Here is a 21857-nt window from a genome sequence, read left to right on the forward strand (position 1 = left end):
ATGTTGTGTTGTGTGAAGACGAGCATTATTCTACATTTCTTCCTTTAGAGTCCAGTCTTGTTTGCATTGAGTGACATACATGACAGTTCAGTCCCCTGGGTTACATCATTCTTGTTTAGGAATGATATGCCAAACACATTTTAAAGCTAATGTAATTGGGAAGCTTGTTCTTTTTAGAGAACCTCTGATGTCATTGGGTAGCTGTGTGAAACTAAACATGAGGATGTATTGCAAAAGGTAAACAATCATTAAAAAGATACAGATCAGTTAATTTAGTGTATAGTGTCAAAGTGATCATTAGGATTCCTAATGCAACTGGAAGGAACAGTTAAAACGTGTGAATATTTGTTAGCTGTTTGTTCTGTAATGGTAATAATATTTCAGAAATTTTGTTGAATATAGGGCAGTAGACATACTGCAGAAGGCTAAGAAAGAAATTACATGCTGAGCTGTCTTGTGATATGTGCATCTGAGTCACTTGATGTACTTCTAGCATTGAATAGTTTCTGAGTGCTCTGCATTCATGCTACTTTAGTGGTAAAAGGATGAGCCAAATGATCCTAGGAGAGAAGACATAAACCATTTTCTGTGGGAGTAACCAAGTTTTTGGGTTTCCTGCTTTATTTTTTGAATAAAATGGTTTAAGTAATTCTGACATTATAGCCCACAGGGAATTCAACCTACACTGAACTTTCCAGGTTTATTTTCAGGTCTGAACTTTCCAGGTTTATTTTCAGGTCTTCACAACATTAAAAGGATGAAAACTAGAGGATTTTGTTTGTTTGTTGGTTTTTTTAGTGGGTATTCACTTGACTGTGTTTTAATGGTTTTTTCAAAATAGAGAAACAATGCTCTGTAAAATGTATGTTGTCATACTTAGGCAGCTTGCACTAAAGCATGTGTTTTGTGCATGTGACTGGAGATTACTCTGTAGCATTCTTGAGTTGCCAGCCCACAGCTGAGCTGGTAACTTGAAACCAGTAATCCCTAATATCTTTTAGTTTTTTTTATAATTTCTGGTCTTTACCATTTGCTGCATCTGCTAGCTTCATGTTTGGAGTCCATTAATTTTGCAGTGATTTTTATTTAATATTGACCTTTATACAGTAGTATTTTTTCAAAATTATGTTTTTAAAAGTAAAGTCTTACAGGGGAAAACATCTATTCAGAAGTGTTCTAAGCTTCGTGGTCAATTGTAAATCATAAGTTTCATGTGATCATTTTAGTCTGTGAATAGAAATGTCACATGTTCTGAAGTGATTCACGTAAGGCACACAGGTCAAGTTTCTTCATCATGTACTGCCTTGAAATGTAATGAATGAAGAAAATTGGTAAAACTTTCACTATATTGGTCTGTCTTTCTGCTTTCCAAGTTACACTTTTCAGTGCAGATGAAGTTGCCTGATGTTGGGTGTCTGAGCTTCACTGATTGTGCAGAACACCTACACACTGGGTGTTCTACATTGCCACTTGAGATTCAATAATGTTTCCTCCTTGACTTCCAGCCTCTGGTCCAGAAGGGCTTGGGTCTTCTGGTGTCTGCGTGTAGTTGTCTTGGATACAGAGGCCTGAGCTTAGACCTCTGCATTGAGCCCCTGCTAGTGGGTCAGCTGAATTAGCTTAAGGAGAGGCTTTAAGAATTAAGGGGCATTCAGGAGAGACAATCTCCATTGTAACAGGAGTCTAAATATTTAAATTTGTGCATCCTAATCTCTGATTTAATTCTCATCTGCCTCCCATGGCTTTTTGTATATTAGACAGGAAACTTGCAGCAGAAGTTGGAAATCCTTGGTGACTCCAGTTCTCAACTAGCACCTAAACTGTGAACTGTTGTTTCCCTTTACCAGGTGTCTGGCAAATGGACATTGCTGACTGAATATAGTACTTGTGGCAAATCCTCAAAAGTTGCCTGGTCCTGTCTGTTGTGCTCGAGAAGCTGAAGGCAACATTAGTTTGAACTTCAAGTGTATGTCTCCTGAAGCTCTGAAACAGGGTGTTGTTTTATTTTTAACATAGAATGATAATTGTTGTATCAAAAGTATGTAACTACATTTCAAGTGCAAGTGCTCTGTTTCAGTGGTTTAAAATCAGTGGTGTGGTACTTGAATGGATCACTCAGAAATCTCTTAATGCTGGACACGGGCTCTCTCAGAACATCCTCATGCTACATAGGTATCTAATATATTATATGCATTAGATATATACATGTATATAAGGTGTTATATACATTAGGTACCTATGTAGTGTAAGGGTATCCTAAGAGATATCCTTATCCTGAGAGATACCATGTATAATGTATTATACATACTATTTAGGTATCCATATAATTTATACAGAATACAGTACAACATATGAGGTACATCCTTGCTCTCTCTGTTGAAGAGAGAAGAACTTAGAAATTTGTTGCTATGTGGCTTGTGTTTCTTCTCTTTCAGGTGTTAGCTTTTTTGCCTTTCTGTCTACATTAGTGCAGTTTGGTAATGAGTTGTTTTATGTTATGCCTTGTGTTTGGATCTGTTAATTTGTATGTGATGCTCTTTCCAGCTGAGGTGTAGTATTTTGACCGTCAAATGAAAACTTGTGGTAGTATGTATTTGTATTTGAATATCTCTGTGGTCAATCAAGTGAGGCAGCTCCAGAGGCAGCAGCTCTGAAGACTTCAGATAACTCTGGCAATTCTCCTGGCATTACTGATGGTTAACCTTCAGCATTCTGAATTGGCTACTGGTACTGCAAACTGACAGTTTCAGAAGATTAATTGGCCAGAGGAGTAGTCATTCCTGTTAAGTGTGAATGAGCACTCTGAATATGAGAGCAACTAATATAGGTGCACTAAAGCTGGAAATGAACAAGGTTGTGTGTTTTTAAAAAATATAAACTGCAATATCTTAAATCTTCAGCTGGAGAAGAAAGTGTATGGTAAAATCTGTTAAAGCTTTTTTTTTTCCGAATTTATGATAATTTTGTAACAAAATGATAAATTGTTCAGTGTAATAAACCCCTGTGAGTGCACAGCAATGTCAGATCAAGACTGGCATTTTGCCAGTTTAAATTACATGTAAAATGAGTATACATAAAAGAGAAGTGTCAAAGTAGGGGTTGTACTCAGGGGGAGGAAGATAAAAATACAGGAGGCAGGTACAGGGATTTTTCACACAAATGTGGTACACTTGAGTGCTTTCATGAGACTGATTTAGTGAGGAGTTTTTTGTGTGTTCTTTTTAAGCAATAGCTTAGCAGTATAGTAATGGTCCAAAATGTGCTTTTGCACAGCAAGCCAGAATAACAATAAAGTGAAACTCTGCTTTGGACAGGAGGACCTCTTATTTCAACTGTTGGATATAGGGTTAGTGTCCCAGTTGGAAAGGCAGACAGTCATGGATAGAAAAAAAATTGCTCTTTTTATTTCATGTAATAGATATGGAAGTGACTATAAATAACATATTACTCTCATCCAGTCTTAATAAAAGGTTGGCAAACAATGTAATGTAAGTACCAATAAAAATTATTCTTTCTGAATGCTTTTCTTTTGAGAATAGAGAAATCAGTGACTTGTGTGGTAAGGACTTCAAACGTTAAAACAATTTTAGTGTCTCTGGAGACAGCAACTTGCTCCAATGTACAATGAAAACACAAATGGTCATTCAAAAGCACTAGCAGTGAAAATTCTTGGTTTTATTAACTTTTGGTAACAATGCTATCACATTTAGAAATTCATACAAAAAGATTCTTGATGTTAGATCAGTTCTTAGTATAAATTAGTACATGTTTGATTGTTGCATTAAATATCCTTATGGGAATATATATTTTTTGGTTAATAAAGTCAAAAAGGTGTTGACTTTGTTCCTAATTAGATACAAATTCCTTTGAAGATCAGCATGTTTATCCTTTTTAAACTTTTTTTTAAAAATCGTTTGAAACTTTTAAAGAAACAATTGCTATGGCAGAGACAACAATTACTTTTTCTCACTTTAGATTCAAATTTTGTGTCATCTTTCCCTTAGGAAAAGTTTTTAACTATGTTATTATTTTTCAGTAAAAGAAGGGTAGTGCTTTCATGTTTACCCCAGAGTAAAGAATGACAAGTCCATAGAGATTACTGCAGAGCACCTGATATACTGTCAGATCACATCCCAGCTGATGCCTCTGGTCCTTTACTTGTCTGTCTGTATGCATTGCAGTAGAGGCCCAAGATGTACCTCCATTAATGTTAAATGTTCAAGCATATGCCATGCCATTATTCTTTGTACTGCCAAGACAAGTCCTGTTCTTGGGCTGCAGGGTAATGATATGGTGATCATGGAGTTAGCTCAAGTGGTATCTTTAGTTAATGCAGATTGCCTACTGCAGCTGGATTTAGGAGCTTCCACAATGTCCCAGAAGACAGATTTGAAGAACTGCTGCTTTCTAGATCCACTTACCACTCATGGTGTGGATTGCTTGCCTTTACGTCCTGTTGAATTCATGTAGAATTGAATATCCCAGTTATCCTAATACCTTCATATGTGATTTATGAGTTACATCTTTAAATATGTGTAATGTGGAAAAATTTAGCTCATGAATGTTACCTGGATGTTGGTAAATGTTGGTTTTGCTTGAGGATGTGTTAAATCTTTCCTTCCTGGTTGCCTGAGGGGATATTATCTGCCTCTGTTACACAATAAGTGCTTTAGATCCTAAACAAAGTAAAAGTTTTCAAAAATTGGGAAGATGCTCACAGCATATCTGTGACAGGAAGGCTGAAAGTTTTCCCTGTTTCAGCTGCAGACTGAGAAGGCTGTTAGGAGAGTAAGAGTTTTGGATCTGAGAAGCTGCTGAAGCTGTGTTTGGAAGTCTCTCTGCATCTCCACATTGTGGTCTCTCACATGCAGAGAACCTCTGTCTGTAAGGCAGCTGTGAATGTTGTTTTCAGATTGTGCATTCAGAGAGGAACTTTGAGGCCAGAACATAGATGTTATGCATAGACTCCTTTTCAGTCTGCTTGAAACTGCACTCTCCTGATCTTGTTAATTTTTTTTTCTTGCACATAGGTTGTCTCTTTGCCTTACTTTGATTTCTGTGAAGGGTGATTTCCATGTAATTAGCAAATACTTGGTAATTTCCATGGAAGCAGAAAGATGATGGGGCAAGTGTTTGAGTGTAGAGGGTCTTGTTGAATTTTACTGGGGGTTATTGACTGTTTGATTAAAGCCAGACCAAAGTGCTGGAAGAGATTGACTTGAATATGTGCTATCCCTGAGAGTCAATTTCTCTTCTTTGTCAATATTTCACCTTCCCAGACTGGGTGCTGCAGTTGCTTCAGGAGAAACATGAACCAAAACTCAATAATGGCACGTGTGTGTTTGAGACATTTTATATCACTTCATTTCACAATTATTAAAGCAGCAGAATTGGAAATCTAATTGGCTGAAGGTTTTAAATACATTTAAGCTTTGTTAAGTTTCAGGAATTTCATGTATATTTTCTTCTGTTCAAAATAAAGAGAGAACTGACTTGCTTGTTAGGCTACTATGAATGTGGTGCTAAGGGAAGCTGGTAATGTTACAGCTAAAATTGGTATTGATTTAAAAACATTGTGTCTTATATTTATGTGAAAGTAAATAATCGTATTTGTACCCATAAATACACACAGTATAATGCTCTCTCCTTGATTAGTGCTTTATAAGATCCTGTTCTTATGTGACAGTGTCCTGCAAACTGCTATAGAAATTGATGTAAATTTGTAAACTTTAAAAGCTATGAATATATCTTTTAATTTGCCACATAAACTGATGCAATCCCAGCACACTTTTGCATTAATGTATACAGATTAGAACTGTTTGTAGTTATCATGTTTTCTATTGGCTATTTGTGATCAACTGAGGGATATTTTTATAGTGTTAATATGTTGTCTCTTTTACACATATAATACAGTATTTTGTAGGGTACATGTGGTGTAATTGGTTTTTAACTGTAAATATTTTTAACTGAGATTCAGAATAGAAACCATAGCATCATGCAGACGATCATACAAATTTCTGTATCTCATGGAGAAGAATGCTTATATTCAGCAGTTTCTTTGTTTTACTTTTTTTTAAAATATATAGTATTTTATATAAAGCCAGCACGGAAAAAACTGAGAGCCATTATATTGGAAAATTTTTGTGCGAAGTGCATGGTGTTTGTGAACGCCACTACTATGAGCAGGCTTAATATTTCTTGGAATCAGAATGAGTTTGTCACTCCTCGCAAGACAGAAATCAATTGCCATTAGTAATTGTGATTAGTTTTCATTTAAAGATGATTGAATTTGGACTGTGACAAATCCTTCATATTAATTAGTAGAAACAAAGTGTTATGACAAGAAGTTCAACACATTAGTTAATATCATTAAAATAAATAAGAGCTGCATTTGACATGCCTTATTTTAGTTATGCAAAATATATATGTTCATGTTACTTTGTGTTTATTTGAGCATGTTGTATTGTTAATCAGGCACTGTGAATATTATTGACTTCATTTTTAAAGTAGAAAACTGTGTTCAGAAAAATCTAAATAAATCTCCAGAACACTCCAGGTAGGTGTTTAGTCTTCCTATATTGTTTTGGGAAATCAAATTTTTTAAAAAAACAACCAAACGAAAACCCCTCAGCTTTGCATTTCTCATTTAGCTATTTTGAGAAATATGTATGTCAAATCTTAATTTAAATATTTAATTGTGAATTTATCCAGTCACCTTAGCCTGACTTTCTGTGAAACCTTGTTGGAATAATGTTTTGATGGAGAGGGAATATTAACACTTGGTAAAACTTCATGTACTATCATTTTCATATTTCCGATGACACTGTTTCTTTGCTTCTCTAATCTGTTTTATGAGGTGACAGCACGCATCTTTAAATAGTAGTATCAGAGGAAAAATAGTAATGTGTAGTGTGGAAAGTGCACAGAAATGCAAAGCTAAAATAAAAGGGGAAGTATGCTTTCAAATTTGCAGAACAGTATTTTCCAGCAATTTGCATCCAGTCATTTGGGAAAACCTGTTGCATTTATTTTTATTTGTTTAATTCTTTCTGGAGTCTTATAGTGTATTAATGAAATTTAAAAACTGGAAAAGCACAATGTATAATATATCTTTCTTGTTTTGTACACAAAGCTTTCAGAAGTCATGGTCTTGAAATGCAAAGGTTCAGTGTTTCCAGTTTGGCTTGATTTCTGTTAGGGAGCACGGCGTGAGTGATTTCTGCAGGGGAGTGTTTGTGGGCTCTGGAGCGGGAGTTGCTGTTCCCTTGGGCCGTGGGTGATGCCCGGGCTGGGCTGGGCTGGGCTGGGCAGCCCTGGCCCTGCTGGCGGAGTGGGAGAGCGAGAGGATGATGCTGCTGCTCTGCCAAGTCATACTTGGGGGAAAGGGAGAGAGGAGCTGGTGCTGTGCTCTGTGTGGCATGCTGGGAAGAGCAGAAAGTGTTGTTAGAAAGTCACCTTTGCGGCATTGCCACGGGGTCATTTGTATAGGACGTTTGGGAGCCAAAATCCAGGGGGAAGATGGGTTTCATTTTTATACTTGTAATTTGAAACTGTCTAGAGACTGTAACAGTGTTTATGCTTACTAGTGATTTTTTTTTTCATTCATAAGGCTGGAAAGTAATACAATGAGAATCATGATTCCTAAAAATTCTGAATATAACCCTTCCTGTGGAATTCTAGAAAGGAATTCCAGCAACTACAAAAATTTGACTTCTGCATTAACTCTGCTGGCAGAAACCACTGCAAATGCATTTCTTTATCTGAGACTATACCTTTTTATTTATCTACAATATTTTTTTATTTCTTTACAGATATTGATGAATGATATAGCATCTAAACTACTTGTTTTCTTTTCTTCCAGGCTGCTGAATCAGGAATAATAAAAGTGAAAACAATAGCTGCACGAAACACAGATATTTTGGCAGGTAATTATTTGCTGTGCAGTAGGAAGAATAAAGCTGAGTTACAGATCAAAATGTTAAAAAGATGTCTTGGATATGTCTAATAATGCTACATGTCTTTTAGTGTGTGCTGTATTGTTGATGCTTTACTTTTGGGCACTTAGCAAAAATTCCAGTGTAGAAATTTTTTAACACTACTTGTTTCTTGTTAGTGCTATTAGGATGCTGAGGAAGGGCTCCATTTTCAGTTGATGCTCTACAAAAGTAATCATCCACTTAGAAAAGTACTATGAAATACTCAGGCCCTACATTCTCAGTGTTTTAGCTGTTGTGGTTGAGTGCTCTGTGTGGAGTTCTGCAGTGTGATCCACATCTATGTATTAGTCCAGCCTTTGGGACTTGTAACTGGCAGGCAAAAATCCATCTTTATCTGAGACAAGGTCATTCAATTTAAGATGTTCCAATGCCTTAAGAGATGGGACATACCTTGTGAGATGCAGATTGTAAGTGCTTAAACAATATCTCCTGACTGTCTTCAGCTTTATAAAGTTGGCTTCTTGTCAGTTGCTGATAAAGCCCTTGGCCAGATTTGAGTGTCCCTGCATCAATACTTGAGTGTCTACCCCAGATGTAGTCAAAATCCTTGAAATGCTAGATTGGTTGGCAAGTCCAGTGAAATAGCTGCAAAACCATATCTACTTTTGAGATATGTAAATCAGGTATTGTTAAGGAGGCATTTTCTAGGATTATTTGTATTAACAGATCCACTCCTCAGTATTTCACTTTAATGCCTCTTTTTTATTTGTTTATTTTCTTTGTTTTTACTGCTGTCATGTATGCTGACATAAGTGGGAAAAGTTTGCCAGGTAATGTCAGCTATATCAAAATACACAAATGAAAAAGGAAAAGCAGTATTTAGCCATTTTGGAAGCTGTCAACATATTACTGCATAAAGAAGTTTTTATTTTAGAAAGCTAGTTTCTAATCCTGCAAAGTTCTCTGTTTTTTAGTTTTCAAAGGGAAGAGATAGGATAGATCTTTAAATTTAGCCATGGATGGGCAGTCTTTGCTTTCATCTTTTTGAGGGAACACTTTCTCTTACTTGGTAAAATTTTTAAAATTATTTGCTCTTGGAAAGTTCAAACTGGAATGTACTTAGTATTTATTTCATTCAAAAAACCTGCACAGATTTGTTGTTAAGAGGTTTGGGAACCAGCAGGTCCTAGAAGTTATTTTGATTAGTTAATCTTTGCTAATAGGATAACAACTTTTGCTTCCTCTGTTCCATAGTTTTGTGCTGGGAAAATGTACTTTGCCTGCACATTATTGTATCATTCCACAGTTAAAGCCTAATGTCACTAAACAGACTCAATTCTTTATGAACTTTTCTGTTTTTTGAGGTATCAATTAAAAGCTAATCTTATACATAAGCTAGTGTCAAGAGATTGTCTATCTAATATTTAAAGTCTTCTGAAGAAAAATTATGTATATCACTCTGTAATAATAAAGCTGCAAAATGCTACAATGTAATTGTGGAATCTAGTGGATACATTTTGACTGCTAGATTATTTAGGAGTATCTACAAGACATTCTAGTAATACAAATAAATACTTTGATCAGGATATGATTTTTTTAATATCTTGATGTAAACTGTCATTTCACTAACATAGATAAGAACAAATGTATCAGATTGTTTTGAATAAGCTGATCTGGTGCTTTCTTGAAGCATTTCATTGTGTAGGATTATAATTTTTAGGAAAATAGATGCAGGCTTAAAATCTTTATTAAAATCTTAAAATCTTTGTTATTTTTGGTGGGATATGTTTAACCTGCCAGAACTTTGAGGTCATTGATCTAACTTCTCTCTTTCTCTTTGAGAAGTTAAGTTGAGCTGTTTCAAAGTCTTCATTCTTGGCAGTGTGTACATACTTTATTATTTATTTATAAGAATTTGAGAAATTCCAGATGAGGAGAAAGCCTTTTATCACAGGAGATAAATTTGAGAAATTATTTCCATGTGGCTTTGAGATGTGCAAAAACTTATGGTTTAGGAGTTCTTCTAAAAAATCAGAATTATAATCTTGTTGATGAAATGAACAGGTAAGTTATACTTCCCAAAACCTTCTCATTTGTTATGGTTCAGTAAGGTAGATTTCTTTTTAATATATTCTGCCATAAATCGGTAGCTAAATGGAGGCAGACCTGACAATAACAAATTTATTGTGCATTTTAAGACTGAAGCTAATACAGCCACAGAAACACATGATCACAGAATATTCTGAGTTGGAAGGGATCATCAGCATTTAGCTCCAGATCCTCTGAACGGGGAACAACTCTGCCTGGTTGCTATAAAACCAGATAGGTACCAAAGGAGATCTACAAAACATTGATTTTTCAGATTCATTAACTAAAAATACTTATATAGATTCTGTTGTGAGATTGTTGCTTTTAATGGATTATAGAAGAATGTATTGTAAAAGACTAAATTTGTTCTTTGTCTTGTGATTTATTAACTTATGCCATTTTAACCATTCAGAGCTGTATCTCAAGTTTCATATTAAGGATAAATGTTTTGTGGTATCTTTTTTGCTTGCGTTTTTCTGCTTGATGGTTAGACTTTAGTGGTAGTTCAGAAATGTCAGCTGGACATAGAGCCTGCACTGGCTCTGAAGAGGCTGTTGAAACTGGACTGTGTGTTGATATCACCCTGTCAGAACTATTATCTTATAGAAAATTGGCATCCATAATTTATAATAGCCTATCCTTTTTGTAGAAACTTCTGAGTCAGTGTTTCAGTTGGAGAATATCACTGAAGTATTTTTTTGTAGTTTTAACTTGTTTAATTTTTTTTCCAAATTAGTTGTAGTGATGCTTAGTAGTGTAGATCATGTTTGCATTTTTTATGCGAGAATGTATTTTTTGTTTGTGGTAACTGCTGTCCTCTGAAAAGCGTGTGAAACTTTTCATGAATACATTTCTTTTATTACACATAGACTAAAACACAGTGTATGACATTCAGTGTAAGAACAGACATTGAACTTTCAACTGTGAGGAAATTTTTAGTATCTGAAATGGTGATGAGCAGCTAAAATCTTAGAAGTTTGCATGAATCAGCAAACATACCTGCAAATGGAAAACCACTCATCAGTCAGAGCCATGCTTTCCTTTCATATTTTTGGTATTTTCATATTCTAAAATTTTATTATGCCAGATTTCTTGAATTACTTTTATGGAAAAAAGACCTGTTTTATATGCAGTGTAGAATGTTGTATTCATTATGAAGCTTTTTCTCCTTAACAAAAAACAAAACAAAACAAAAAACCAAACCAAAAGAAAAGAGAGAAGTTTATGGGAACTAGTTTTCTCCTGGCAAAAGTCCATTTTAAGAAGCTACCCTTTATCACTAAAACAGCATTTGACAAATTCACAGCCAGGTGAACGTACCCAGGATACAGCCTAGTGTCTCTCTTGCTGTTTTGTCAGTGGTGGTTTGCCCTTCCCCTTCCTGCCCTGTACTGTGGGATGTTGCTCCGTGCCAGACTGGGTTGCTCCTGCCTTAGGTGCTGAGGTGAAGCAGAGCAGAAGGACAGTGCTACCTGCCCGGGCCTGGTTCCTGGGGCAAGGCCAGGGAAAGCTCTGGGGTTGGCAGAACCTTGCACCTTCTTGCTAACCACATGGGGTCTTAAATGGACGTTTTGGATTTGGAAAGTCACTTGACTGTATAAGGGAGAAGGTACTTGGAATTTGAGTCTTGGCCAGGGTAATTGTGGAAGTGAGCTGTGTCAGTCTAGTGTCTGTCTTCACTTGGCTTTTCCCTGTGGTCCATGTGTAAATCCCAAGTTTCCGAAACTAGAGATTGCTTTTATTAATGGGTGTGGTTAACAGCTTTTGCATTGTACTTTTCGAAGTATTAAGCATTGACTGCTTCCGTATTTCTCTTTGAAAGCATTGAAAGAGAACAGTTCAGAGGTGGTTCAGCCTTTTCTGATGGGCTGTGGAACAAAAGAACCAAAGATCACTCAGCTGTGTCTAGCAGCCATACAGAGGCTCATGTCTCATGAAGTTGTTTCAGAGGTAAGATCGATCTTTATACAAAGCCAGAAATATTTCAGAGTGAAAAATATAGACCTCAAATGGAAGGTGAATGAATTGTTTTAGCAGGCTCTTTATATTATGATGAACATAGTCCACAAAATATTTTACTTATATCTATTTTTCAGTAATTTAAAAGAAAACCTTTTACATTACTAAATAAAAAGGTGAGGCAATATTAGTAACCTCTAGAAGGAAATCCATGAAAATTGAAACCAGCTCATTTAGTTCACATTGTTCTACTGCGGTAACTGAACATGTAATGAACCTTGTGCATCCACAAATATACTCTGTGCAATAACATTATTGTGCTTTTGTTACATTTTATTTTTAACAATAAGGTAAAATGGATGCACATTTTCTGCAGCAGTAAATGTCATGATAGTGTGTTAGGAAGCTGATGAAAATAATGTTGTTAGAATACACCTTCAGTTGTGCTTGCATAATGTAAAATTACACTAATTTTACATTAGTTAATTCTGAGGCTAAAATATATTTTTACTATGTCTTCCATATTTCCAAGTAAAAAATTAAGTACAGGTTTTAATTTGTACTACATATTAAGACAATTCTGTTGTCACTTCTTCAAAGTGACTTTGGGAAGCTTATGACAATGAAATTTGCTTTATAATGAATTCTCATTTTAGTGCTGTGGTATAGACAAACAGGCACATTCAGTTGTGATATGTCTTTATGACAGTGATATTCTTACATATGTACACAATATACCAGTACATGAATATTGTAATACGTGACAAAAAAATATTTCTTTGTAGGCTGCAGCCGGAAACATTATCAATATGCTTTGGCAGTTGATGGAGAACAGCCTTGAAGAACTTAAATTACTCCAAACAGTTCTTGTACTTTTAACAACCAATACAGTTGTGCATGATGAAGCACTGTCCAAGGTAAGAATTTGTGATATCAGCTATTGAATTTGAAATATCCAAGAGGAAAGATGAAGAATTTTCACATATGAAGCATATGAAAACAATGAACAAGGAGGGGACTTCCTTGATTCTGTTGTGTCCCTATTGTCGTTATGGCTAGACTCTGAAAACAGGATTTCTTTTAGCTTCCTTTTCCATGTGTTTTGTAATTCCTCCACAATAATGCATTTTGGACTTGATTGAAATTTGAAATAAAAACACTGAGCTAATGCCTATCCTTCTCATGTGTTAAATTTGTTGTAGTTTTGAATTGGAATCAGAGCACATAGCACAGTGTACGCTCTCACTAATAGAGAAAATGTTAAAAGAAGCTACTTTCCACTCTGCCTTAAATCTCTTGAAAACTGTTCAGTTATTGCTCTTTTTTTGCCAACTTAAGGTCATAGTTTTAAACATGAAACATTTTGGATATTAGGTCTCAATTAGGACAAAAAATAAGGCCTCAGTCCATTTAATTTAAATGTTAAGATACTTCTCTTTGAAGATGCAACATTGTTTACCATCAGTGAATTGTGAAACTTCTTTGTAAGTTTCTCTTCTAGATTACATTGTACAAAATTTGTTTCAGCCAGACACTTCTTGCACATTCATGTTTCAGTCAAGTTGCTGTAAACTTGACATTTTAAACTAATGTGGTGATACCATCAGAGTGGAGCCCACAAATCAGAGACATGAAGAAGAGGCAAAAGAAAATTCTGAATCTGGTATGGCTCACAGCATGTAATACTACAGCAGGGTTGAGGTTCTTGAAAGTGCCGGAACACAGTATATGGACAGAAGAACAAGAAACACAGGTTTCACTACATATGCAGATGTTAATTTTCAAAATTCATTATAAAACAGGTAAGTATTAAGCTATGAGTTGGAGGTAATTACAAAATCCAGTGGGAAAAGGTATTCAGGTCATTGCCAGCACAATGACACGTTGAACTGCACATCTTAGGAATAATAGCAGTCAAGGCAACAAGATTATGAAAGTGTTGTGATTCAGTGTGGGAGGAGGAATGACATTTTAGCTTTGGATTTGACTGACCTTTCTGTGATTAACCTTACAATCCTAATGTTCTTTTGACATAATATTCATACAAGTTGTTCTGTGTGATGATTACTATGTATTCTCTGTATGATTACAGCAATTTTATTGGTACATTGTAATGTGTTCAGTTAAATGCCACTTTTTGATTGCCTTTGGGGAGGATTACTAAAGAGTTTTTTGGCTAGAGTAATCCATAAAATGTATTCTGGTTCTTCAAGTTTAATTTTTTTCTTTTTTTTTTTTTTTTTGGACGACCTTTTGACAAACTATAGCAGAAAGCCTTCCACAATCCATCAGCCTTGACTCTTAGCTGAAAGATGAAATGTATTATTGTAACATGATGTTGTTTCTGTTGTTTTTTTTCCTTTCAGGCTATTGTACTTTGCTTTCGATTGCACTTCACAAAAGATAATATCACAAATAACACTGCAGCAGCTACAGTGCGGCAGGTGGTGACTGTCGTGTTTGAGAGAGTGGTTGCTGAAGATGAGCGATACAGAGGTGGGCATGCTGCTTACTCAGCTTGCTGTTATTTACCTGCTTTTTTGACACATATCAGATGTTTCTCTTTCAGATAACAAAGTAATAAAATGTCTATAGATGCTATGAAAAAGTCACAGACATCATTAATTTTAACTGTCTTTTATACACTTATTTGTATTTAAAGGAGATGAAATCTTTTACCAATTTGTCAGTCCAATTCAGTGCAGCAATATATAAAACCTAGATTTTTTTTTTTCAAGCTGTGAGAACTGGTCTTCAGGTTAGTACTGTAAAGGGATTTGAGGTGAGGACATCATTTATGGTGTAGGTACCATAGATTACTGAGTGGGAAATATATGGCAGTAGTAGTTTTGAAGAGAGCATTAGAAAGCAGTGCTTGGTATTGATGATCTTTGGTAGTCAATCTAATGTTTGTTTCTATAGACATGATAAGTTGGAGAAGAATTGCCTGGCCATTCTTATAGGATATTCCTGTAGGAACACTTAATGCATACTTCTTGGTTTTTAACAGCTCCTTTGTTCACAAAACTTTGTTTTGTTTTGTTTTTGTTTTTTTTTTTTTTTTCACAGATGCTGTTGACCAGCCAGCTGCAGTTCAAGGAAATAGTAATAGAAGATCTGTCAGTACACTGAAGCCATGTGCTAAGGATGCATATATGCTTTTCCAGGTAGTTGGGGAGTATATTTATGTATTTGCAGTTAAGATTGGGTACTTCTACGTCTCTTTAAAAAATTTCAAGAATTTGCTGTTTTTGCAGATTTGCATATTGACAATGTCCTTAACCAGGGCCTTGGGCTTTCTTATGCTATTTATTCTAATTGGTGATGATATGCTCTATCACAGGGGAATGATGGAAAAATGATTCCAAGTGGCCTTGGAAAATGTTCTACTATAAGTCTTAAACAATAGCTAAGCATACATGTCTGCCTTAAATTCAAGATTCTTATTTCTCTGAGCCTGTGGTGGGTTTACCCTGACTGGACTCTCAAATGCCCACCAAGCTACTCTACCACTCCCTGTCCCAGCTGGATGGGGAGAGAAAATAAGATGGAAAACAATAGGTTGAGATAAGGAAGTTTGTTAAGGCAAAAGCAAAAGTTTGCATGTGTATGAGCAAAGCAAGCAATGTTCAGCCACTTCCTGGGAGCTTCAGAATATATGGTGGCTGCTCCAAAAGGCAAACATTGTAATGATTGCCTCCCTTTCTCTCCCATTTCTTAGGTTCTATAACTGAGGTATGAAATATCTTTTCGGTTAATTTGGGGTGACATTTTTTGTCTTCTCACAGGATCTTGCTCAGCCCCTTAGTGGTAGCGGGCGGAAATCTTGAGAGGCAGCACTGAGGCTGTGCCATTGCTATTCAGATGTAGCTGAAGCAGTGGTGTTAGCAGCACCTTTCTAGCTACCAATGCAAAGCTCTGCACTGTAAGGGCTGCTGTGAAGAAAATTAACTCCCTCTCAGCCAGACCCAATACAGAGCAAAATGCTGTAACTGTAGTTCAGTCCTGTGTCTTGTGGTTGGTATTGGACATTGAAGGCAAGTGTGTAATGAAAAGGAGTAGTTGCATTCATCACAACAATAAAAATCTTCTTGACTTAGCAAAATCACTCGTCTTGGGATATTTTTGAGGGTAGGAATGAACACATATACTGCAAGGATACCAGCAAAGTTTGAAATGTCTTTTCTATGCTTTATAATTTATGTTAAAAAAGTATTTAAAGAAAAATTATGTTGAAATCAGAAAATTACCTGCAGAAGAGGAGAGCATGTAGGTTCCATTATGAAGGGGAAACTTTCTTGGTACAGTACTGTACAGAGAATGTTAATGTTACTGTGCTTCTTTCTAAGGATCTGTGTCAGTTAGTTAATGCTGATGCTCCCTACTGGCTCGTGGGTATGACAGAAATGACACGGACATTTGGCCTTGAACTTCTGGAGTCGGTCCTCAACGACTTTCCACAAGTGTTTTTACAAGTGAGTAGTTTTTGGACAGAAAACAGGAAGACTTTTACTCACATAGGTAGTAAAATATACACTTCATTAAATCCTCTTTAATTTAACAAGAATATTGTTTTCTTGAAGGACTTGTAGCTTTTACATATTGGTGTGGGGGGGGATTAACAGAAAAATTCCCTGTGCTTTATGAATGTTTTTCTATTCCCAAACACTTTATCTATGTTTATTCATTTTGTAATGCTGCTTGTTTTACTCTGTTTCACTTTTGGTTTTGCTGTTTATATCTCCTCTGAAAATGCATTTTCTTATCTTGCCTGATTTATGACAGCTCTGTAACTAAATTTGTGGAATTGTTATTTCTACAAAAACATTAACCTCACTCCACTTGTAAAGTAAGAGTCAAGACTGTGAATTGCATCTATCTACTGAATATAAATGCACCATGATCCTGCAGTAATGTGTTTTACTAGCTGACAATAGGTAGATTAAAGAAATTTATCTATTTGTAAGTGATATATTAGCAGCCTATTTCAACCCGCAAAATACAAGAAGGGTGCATGGCATGAACCTTGTCATTTCATGGGTTTTTGTAGCTTTACAATGATGTCTGCAGTTCTGCCTTTTCTTTTCCTGATTGTAGTTTGTACCAAGATTTGCATGATTTCAGACTGCTTGATCATAACTACAAATGTAAATAAGATGCATAATCAGAGCTGCTGGTAGCAATTAAGGAATATCTGCATATAACTTTTTCTATTTTCTTTTTCAGCATCAGGAATTCAGTTTTCTTCTTAAAGAGAGGGTATGCCCTCTTGTTATAAAGCTCTTCTCCCCAAATATCAAATTCAGGCAAGGTTCCACCACCTCATCTTCCCCAGCACCAGTGGAAAAACCATACTTTCCCATCTGTATGCGTTTGCTGCGAGTAGTTTCTGTTTTGATTAAACAGTTTTACAGCTTGCTGGTAAGAATATGCTCAAATTTTCTTCATGCAATTCTGTTTTTCTATGTATATACCAGTGCTGTGATCAGTAGTAGTATTGATTAGTTCTTGGGAACTGTTGATGTCTACTGAGGGAAGAAAAGGCGAAATACTCTTTTCCTCATACGTTTATTTATTTTTACATGTAAACTGTACATTCTAAATGTACATTTTTGTTAAACATGGACTTGTATGAATTTCATAGTGGATTACTTGTCATCTTTTCTCTATTTAACTGCCTTTCAGGTTCTGGGGACCTTTCGATTGTTCTGCCTCACTTTAGATAATGATGATTACTGTGCCTTGTTAATTCTTTCTAAGAGGCTTTTGACTTGAGTTGCTAAAGCTGTTGACAGAATGTGGATAAAAACACATGTTCAGTTGTTCTTACATCCTGAGTTTTGGGTATTTGCTAAAAAAGATATTTTTCATTTGTCTACTGTAGCAAATGTATGACCTTTATTGCAATGTCTGTGAGGAATTTAGCTCCTTCAGTACAATTGCATATGTGATTTTACCTTGTCAAAAATGTTATATTTTTATATAATTCTGAGTAAATACTCATTCCAGGGATTTTTTTAGGTTCTGTACAAAACTTGCTGTGATAGGATTCCTGAGATGGAAGTTCTTTTGAGAAAATATTTTGTAGGAGCTTTTTATTTTTATTGATTATTATAAATTTATATATTTTAGGTAACAGAGTGTGAAATCTTTCTGTCATTGCTGGTTAAATTTCTGGATGCAGACAAACCACAGTGGCTACGAGCTGTTGCAGTAGAATCTATTCACAGGCTTTGTGTGCAGCCTCAGCTATTAAGGTATTAAATATATTGGCTTTTGCTTTTACACAAAGTTTAAGATATATTTTTATTATTTTTCTCTAATGGAAAATGCTTCCTAAAACATTGCAAATGTATAGAAACTTAAATGCAATAAGCTTTTCATGATAATTTTGTGTAATGCATTAGGCAATGCTTATTATCCAGAAAGGGCTGAATTACACAGACATATTTGAGTATGTCTGTGTCTTAGCAGTGTCAAAGGAGCATTTACCTAAAAAAAAATATTATTGTTTACCTAAATAGTTGCTGTTAAAATATTATTTTAGTCCCCGATTTGTCAAATGCTTTCTGTTTTGTAAAATACCTTCTAGGTCTTTTTGTCAGTCGTATGATATGAAGCAACATTCCACTAAAGTTTTCCGTGATATTGTGAATGCACTGGGGTCCTTTATCCAGTCTCTGTTTCTTGTACCAAGCACAGGGAACACATCAGCAACACCGAACCAAACTGGTAAATCTTTATTGTCACTTCATTATTGTCCCATCATTTTCTTGTAATAATGAATTCTGTTTTGATTCAGCTCTGGTACAGCTCTGTACTTCTGTGTTTATTTTTGTGAAAAGCTAGCTTGAGATGAACTAGTGTTCTCAGCTCTGGTACAACAGAGGATTTTATCTACCTGGGGGGTTTGTGGGGAAGGCAGAGACCCCAGTCAGCAGAGCAGTGCTCCTGCCTTGATTCCTGTTTCCGCAGTGACCCAGCTTCTTGTTTCACAACTTTTCAGAGGGAGATTCCGAAGAAGTTAGTTCTGATTTCTGACTGTAAAAAATGTGTCTGCTTTCAGTCTCCTTGTGTGGGGATGTCATTTATGGCAGTGCACAATTTAAGTAGTAAGAAGGTGTGTGTGGGAGGCAATCACTAATTCTTCTGGATGTGCAAGGCCAGAACTGGAGTTGAGGGAGCCAAGAGGCACCATGAAAGATGTGTATTTTACAAATGATCTCTGTCTTTTTTGTAAGCTGTAATCATACACATGTTGAAAAGACTTGATTGTCTTTTCTTGCAGTCAGGCTTTTGGCATTTCACTAGGTATATTTGTATTTTAATAAGAAGAAATGATTATCCTGTTAATGCCCTTGCAAGCGTTTATGTCCCAAGTTAAGGCTCTTTGCTTCTTCTTGTTGTTTTGGAAGCAGTCCTCACCCACAAGCAACATAAAAAAATTTCGTCAGGGTGTCTTTTGATATGCCTTCTTAAAAGAGATAAAAGCCAGATAATAAATGTAATTATTGTCTATCATATCTACTACTACTACTGGAAAAGTTTGGGTTTAGACTCACACCTTTTAGTGTTCACTCATGAAATTGGAATCCCATGCTGGAGGGAGCAGTGATAGCATGAGAAAATTTGTGTCAGTGTCTATTGTTCAGTAGCTGTCTATATAGCAGCTGATAGAGTATTTCTATTAGTATTATTTCTAGGTTAGCTTAATTGTCTTAAAGTAAATCAGAGGAACACTTTTCACCATGTAACATGCAGATATGAGAAGCCATTCTGTAATACTCATTCTGAAAACCTGAATTTTGCCTCAAGTGAAGCAGCAGTGCAGTAGGGTCATGCCTCTAGTGCTGTTGCTATTTCTCAGGATAATTATTTCCAGTTTGTTTTCTCTTTTCTTTTTCACTTCTTCTTTCTGTCTGAATGCTTCTCATGTCACTTGCTCATTCATTTCTTTTTCTACCTTTTTTCCTCCTGTGGCCATATCTGACATGCAAAGAGCAGATCAATGCAATGTAATTCTCAAACTGAGTCTCTTGATTATAACAACAGTCCTCTCATAGAAGGCTGTGTTTTGGAATCGTAGAATAGCTTGTGTTGGAAGAGACCTTCAGGGTTATCTAGTTCCAGTCCCCTGTCCATGTGCAGGGATACCTTCCAACAGACTAAGTTGTTCGAAGCCTTATCCAACCTGGCTTTGGACATTTACACTCCTTATACACTTGATTTTTGAGCCTCAGTCTTGCAACAGGCTACCTGTTTCATAGGAGTTGGAAGCTGCATCTGCTGAAGTTCTGTGTCACTTTTATTATACTGGGCAATGTTTACCACCCACTTTAATGACTTAGATTAATAAAAAAATAGTTGCATATGTCTGACTACACAATGGAATCATAGAAAATGACACCTGTGTAACTGTGTTTGGTTAACCATGTGTTTAGCAGCATGATTTTTTTGTTTCAGTCTGTTAAGAGTTACTGTGTACATAAGCTTCTGTGTATTCATATTGCCTAAGTTAGGAGTTTGCTGCCTAAATTAGTAGCTTTCTGTTCACATATTAAAAGCAAGCCCACCAAAATGGCAGTGAGTTACACTGTGAGTTGCCGTCCTGGGGACTCTGCTCTCTCTCCCCGTTGTCTCTTCAGAGAGAATCTGAACTTGTGGGACCTATTCTTAGTAAGTAGAGATGTCCTTCTCTATGAAGGAAGTGTATATATACAGACTTCCTTGTTCTTTTAGCTACTTTTTTTTTTGGCTTCCTCAGCTGGAATCAAAATTTGTCCCTTCCTAGCTGTTGGTTGGCACATTGTGTCCTCTTCCCTGATGGGGTTTGTTTTATTTTGCCTTGGCATGGAACAGATTCAAATGTTGCCGTTCTCTTAGATTTTCTTCTTGTGGTTTTTGCATTTCTGAAATCTTGGAAGCTTGTTATTAAAATGATTAAACTTTCTAGCTACTGAGTTCTTGATACAACTATGTAAATAATCCTTAACTTTCAAGTATCTGTCTAACTCTTCACTAAAACAATACATTGTTTCATCAAGACTGTGTAAGTTTGATTCATTCCCAGAATGTTATTAATGTTTCTGTACCTTTCACAGAAACATTACATTCTGACTGGACATTAGGCAGTTGGCATCAATGAACTGCACAAAAGATTATGTTTTAGACAGCAGAGGGAGCTCAGAAATAGTTTTTTATGTTATTGTAGATTTTTGTTATTGAACTGGGTGTCTTCAGATTAATCCTCGTGTCTCAAAAATTAAATGTAGAAAAAGGAAAAGGATGTTTGTTGATCACAACAAATTGGTTGATTTTCTCACATTGTTTTTGTGACAGGAAGCAATGCATCAGGGAATACTGGCTCAGCACAAACAAACCCAGGAGTGCTTGGAATGGGTGGAGGTGCGACTGTATTACCTGCCTTTGAGTACAGAGGCACTTGGATACCCATCCTGAATGTAACAGTACAAGGCAGTGCCAAAGCTACATAGTGAGTACCTCTAGCTTTTTGAAAATGTATGTAACAAGTATGGTTATTTTGAATTTGATGTAAGGATTTTTACTAGTGAATATTGAGGTTTTTGTTTCACTGGTGTTGAAGTCTATTAGGAATTTTCTCTTTGTTGGTGCCATGAGGTGTTCTGGTCTTTTTGCTGTTTTTTTCTGCATGCCCTGGATTCTCATTGGAATGTCCCCTATGGTTTTAGCATCAGTTGGATTTTGTTTTCCTACCATATTACCTGTACTAACTCTTCACTTTTAGGCTTCCCTGTAGTATAGAACAATTTTGGAAAACCTGTTGCTGCATTTTCTAGTGGCAAACGTGAGGGGCATTAAGCAAACAGGACATCAGTGGGAGTGAAAAGTGTC

General features: G+C 35.9%; 1 protein-coding gene across 3 annotated transcripts in view; it reads left to right on the top strand.

Annotated features, from left to right (window-relative positions):
- MON2 (MON2 homolog, regulator of endosome-to-Golgi trafficking) overlaps positions 1-21857 on the top strand; it is a 65711-nt gene that overhangs the window by 5333 nt on the left and 38521 nt on the right. For 2 of the 3 annotated variants that reach the window (XM_064701846.1, XM_064701847.1), the window contains exons 2-11: positions 7862-7925; positions 11848-11975; positions 12770-12901; positions 14351-14480; positions 15054-15151; positions 16334-16459; positions 17211-17405; positions 18117-18241; positions 18577-18716; positions 21324-21477. In XM_064701846.1, the coding sequence (XP_064557916.1) occupies positions 7862-7925; positions 11848-11975; positions 12770-12901; positions 14351-14480; positions 15054-15151; positions 16334-16459; positions 17211-17405; positions 18117-18241; positions 18577-18716; positions 21324-21477 (1292 nt within the window). Of the gene's footprint in view, positions 1-7861; positions 7926-8750; positions 8768-11847; positions 11976-12769; positions 12902-14350; positions 14481-15053; positions 15152-16333; positions 16460-17210; positions 17406-18116; positions 18242-18576; positions 18717-21323; positions 21478-21857 lie in introns of those variants that run through there. The other variant, XM_064701848.1, reaches the window with a different exon arrangement.

This window comes from Zonotrichia leucophrys, chromosome 1A (genome assembly GCF_028769735.1).
Source record: "Zonotrichia leucophrys gambelii isolate GWCS_2022_RI chromosome 1A, RI_Zleu_2.0, whole genome shotgun sequence".
NCBI lineage: Eukaryota > Metazoa > Chordata > Aves > Passeriformes > Passerellidae > Zonotrichia > Zonotrichia leucophrys.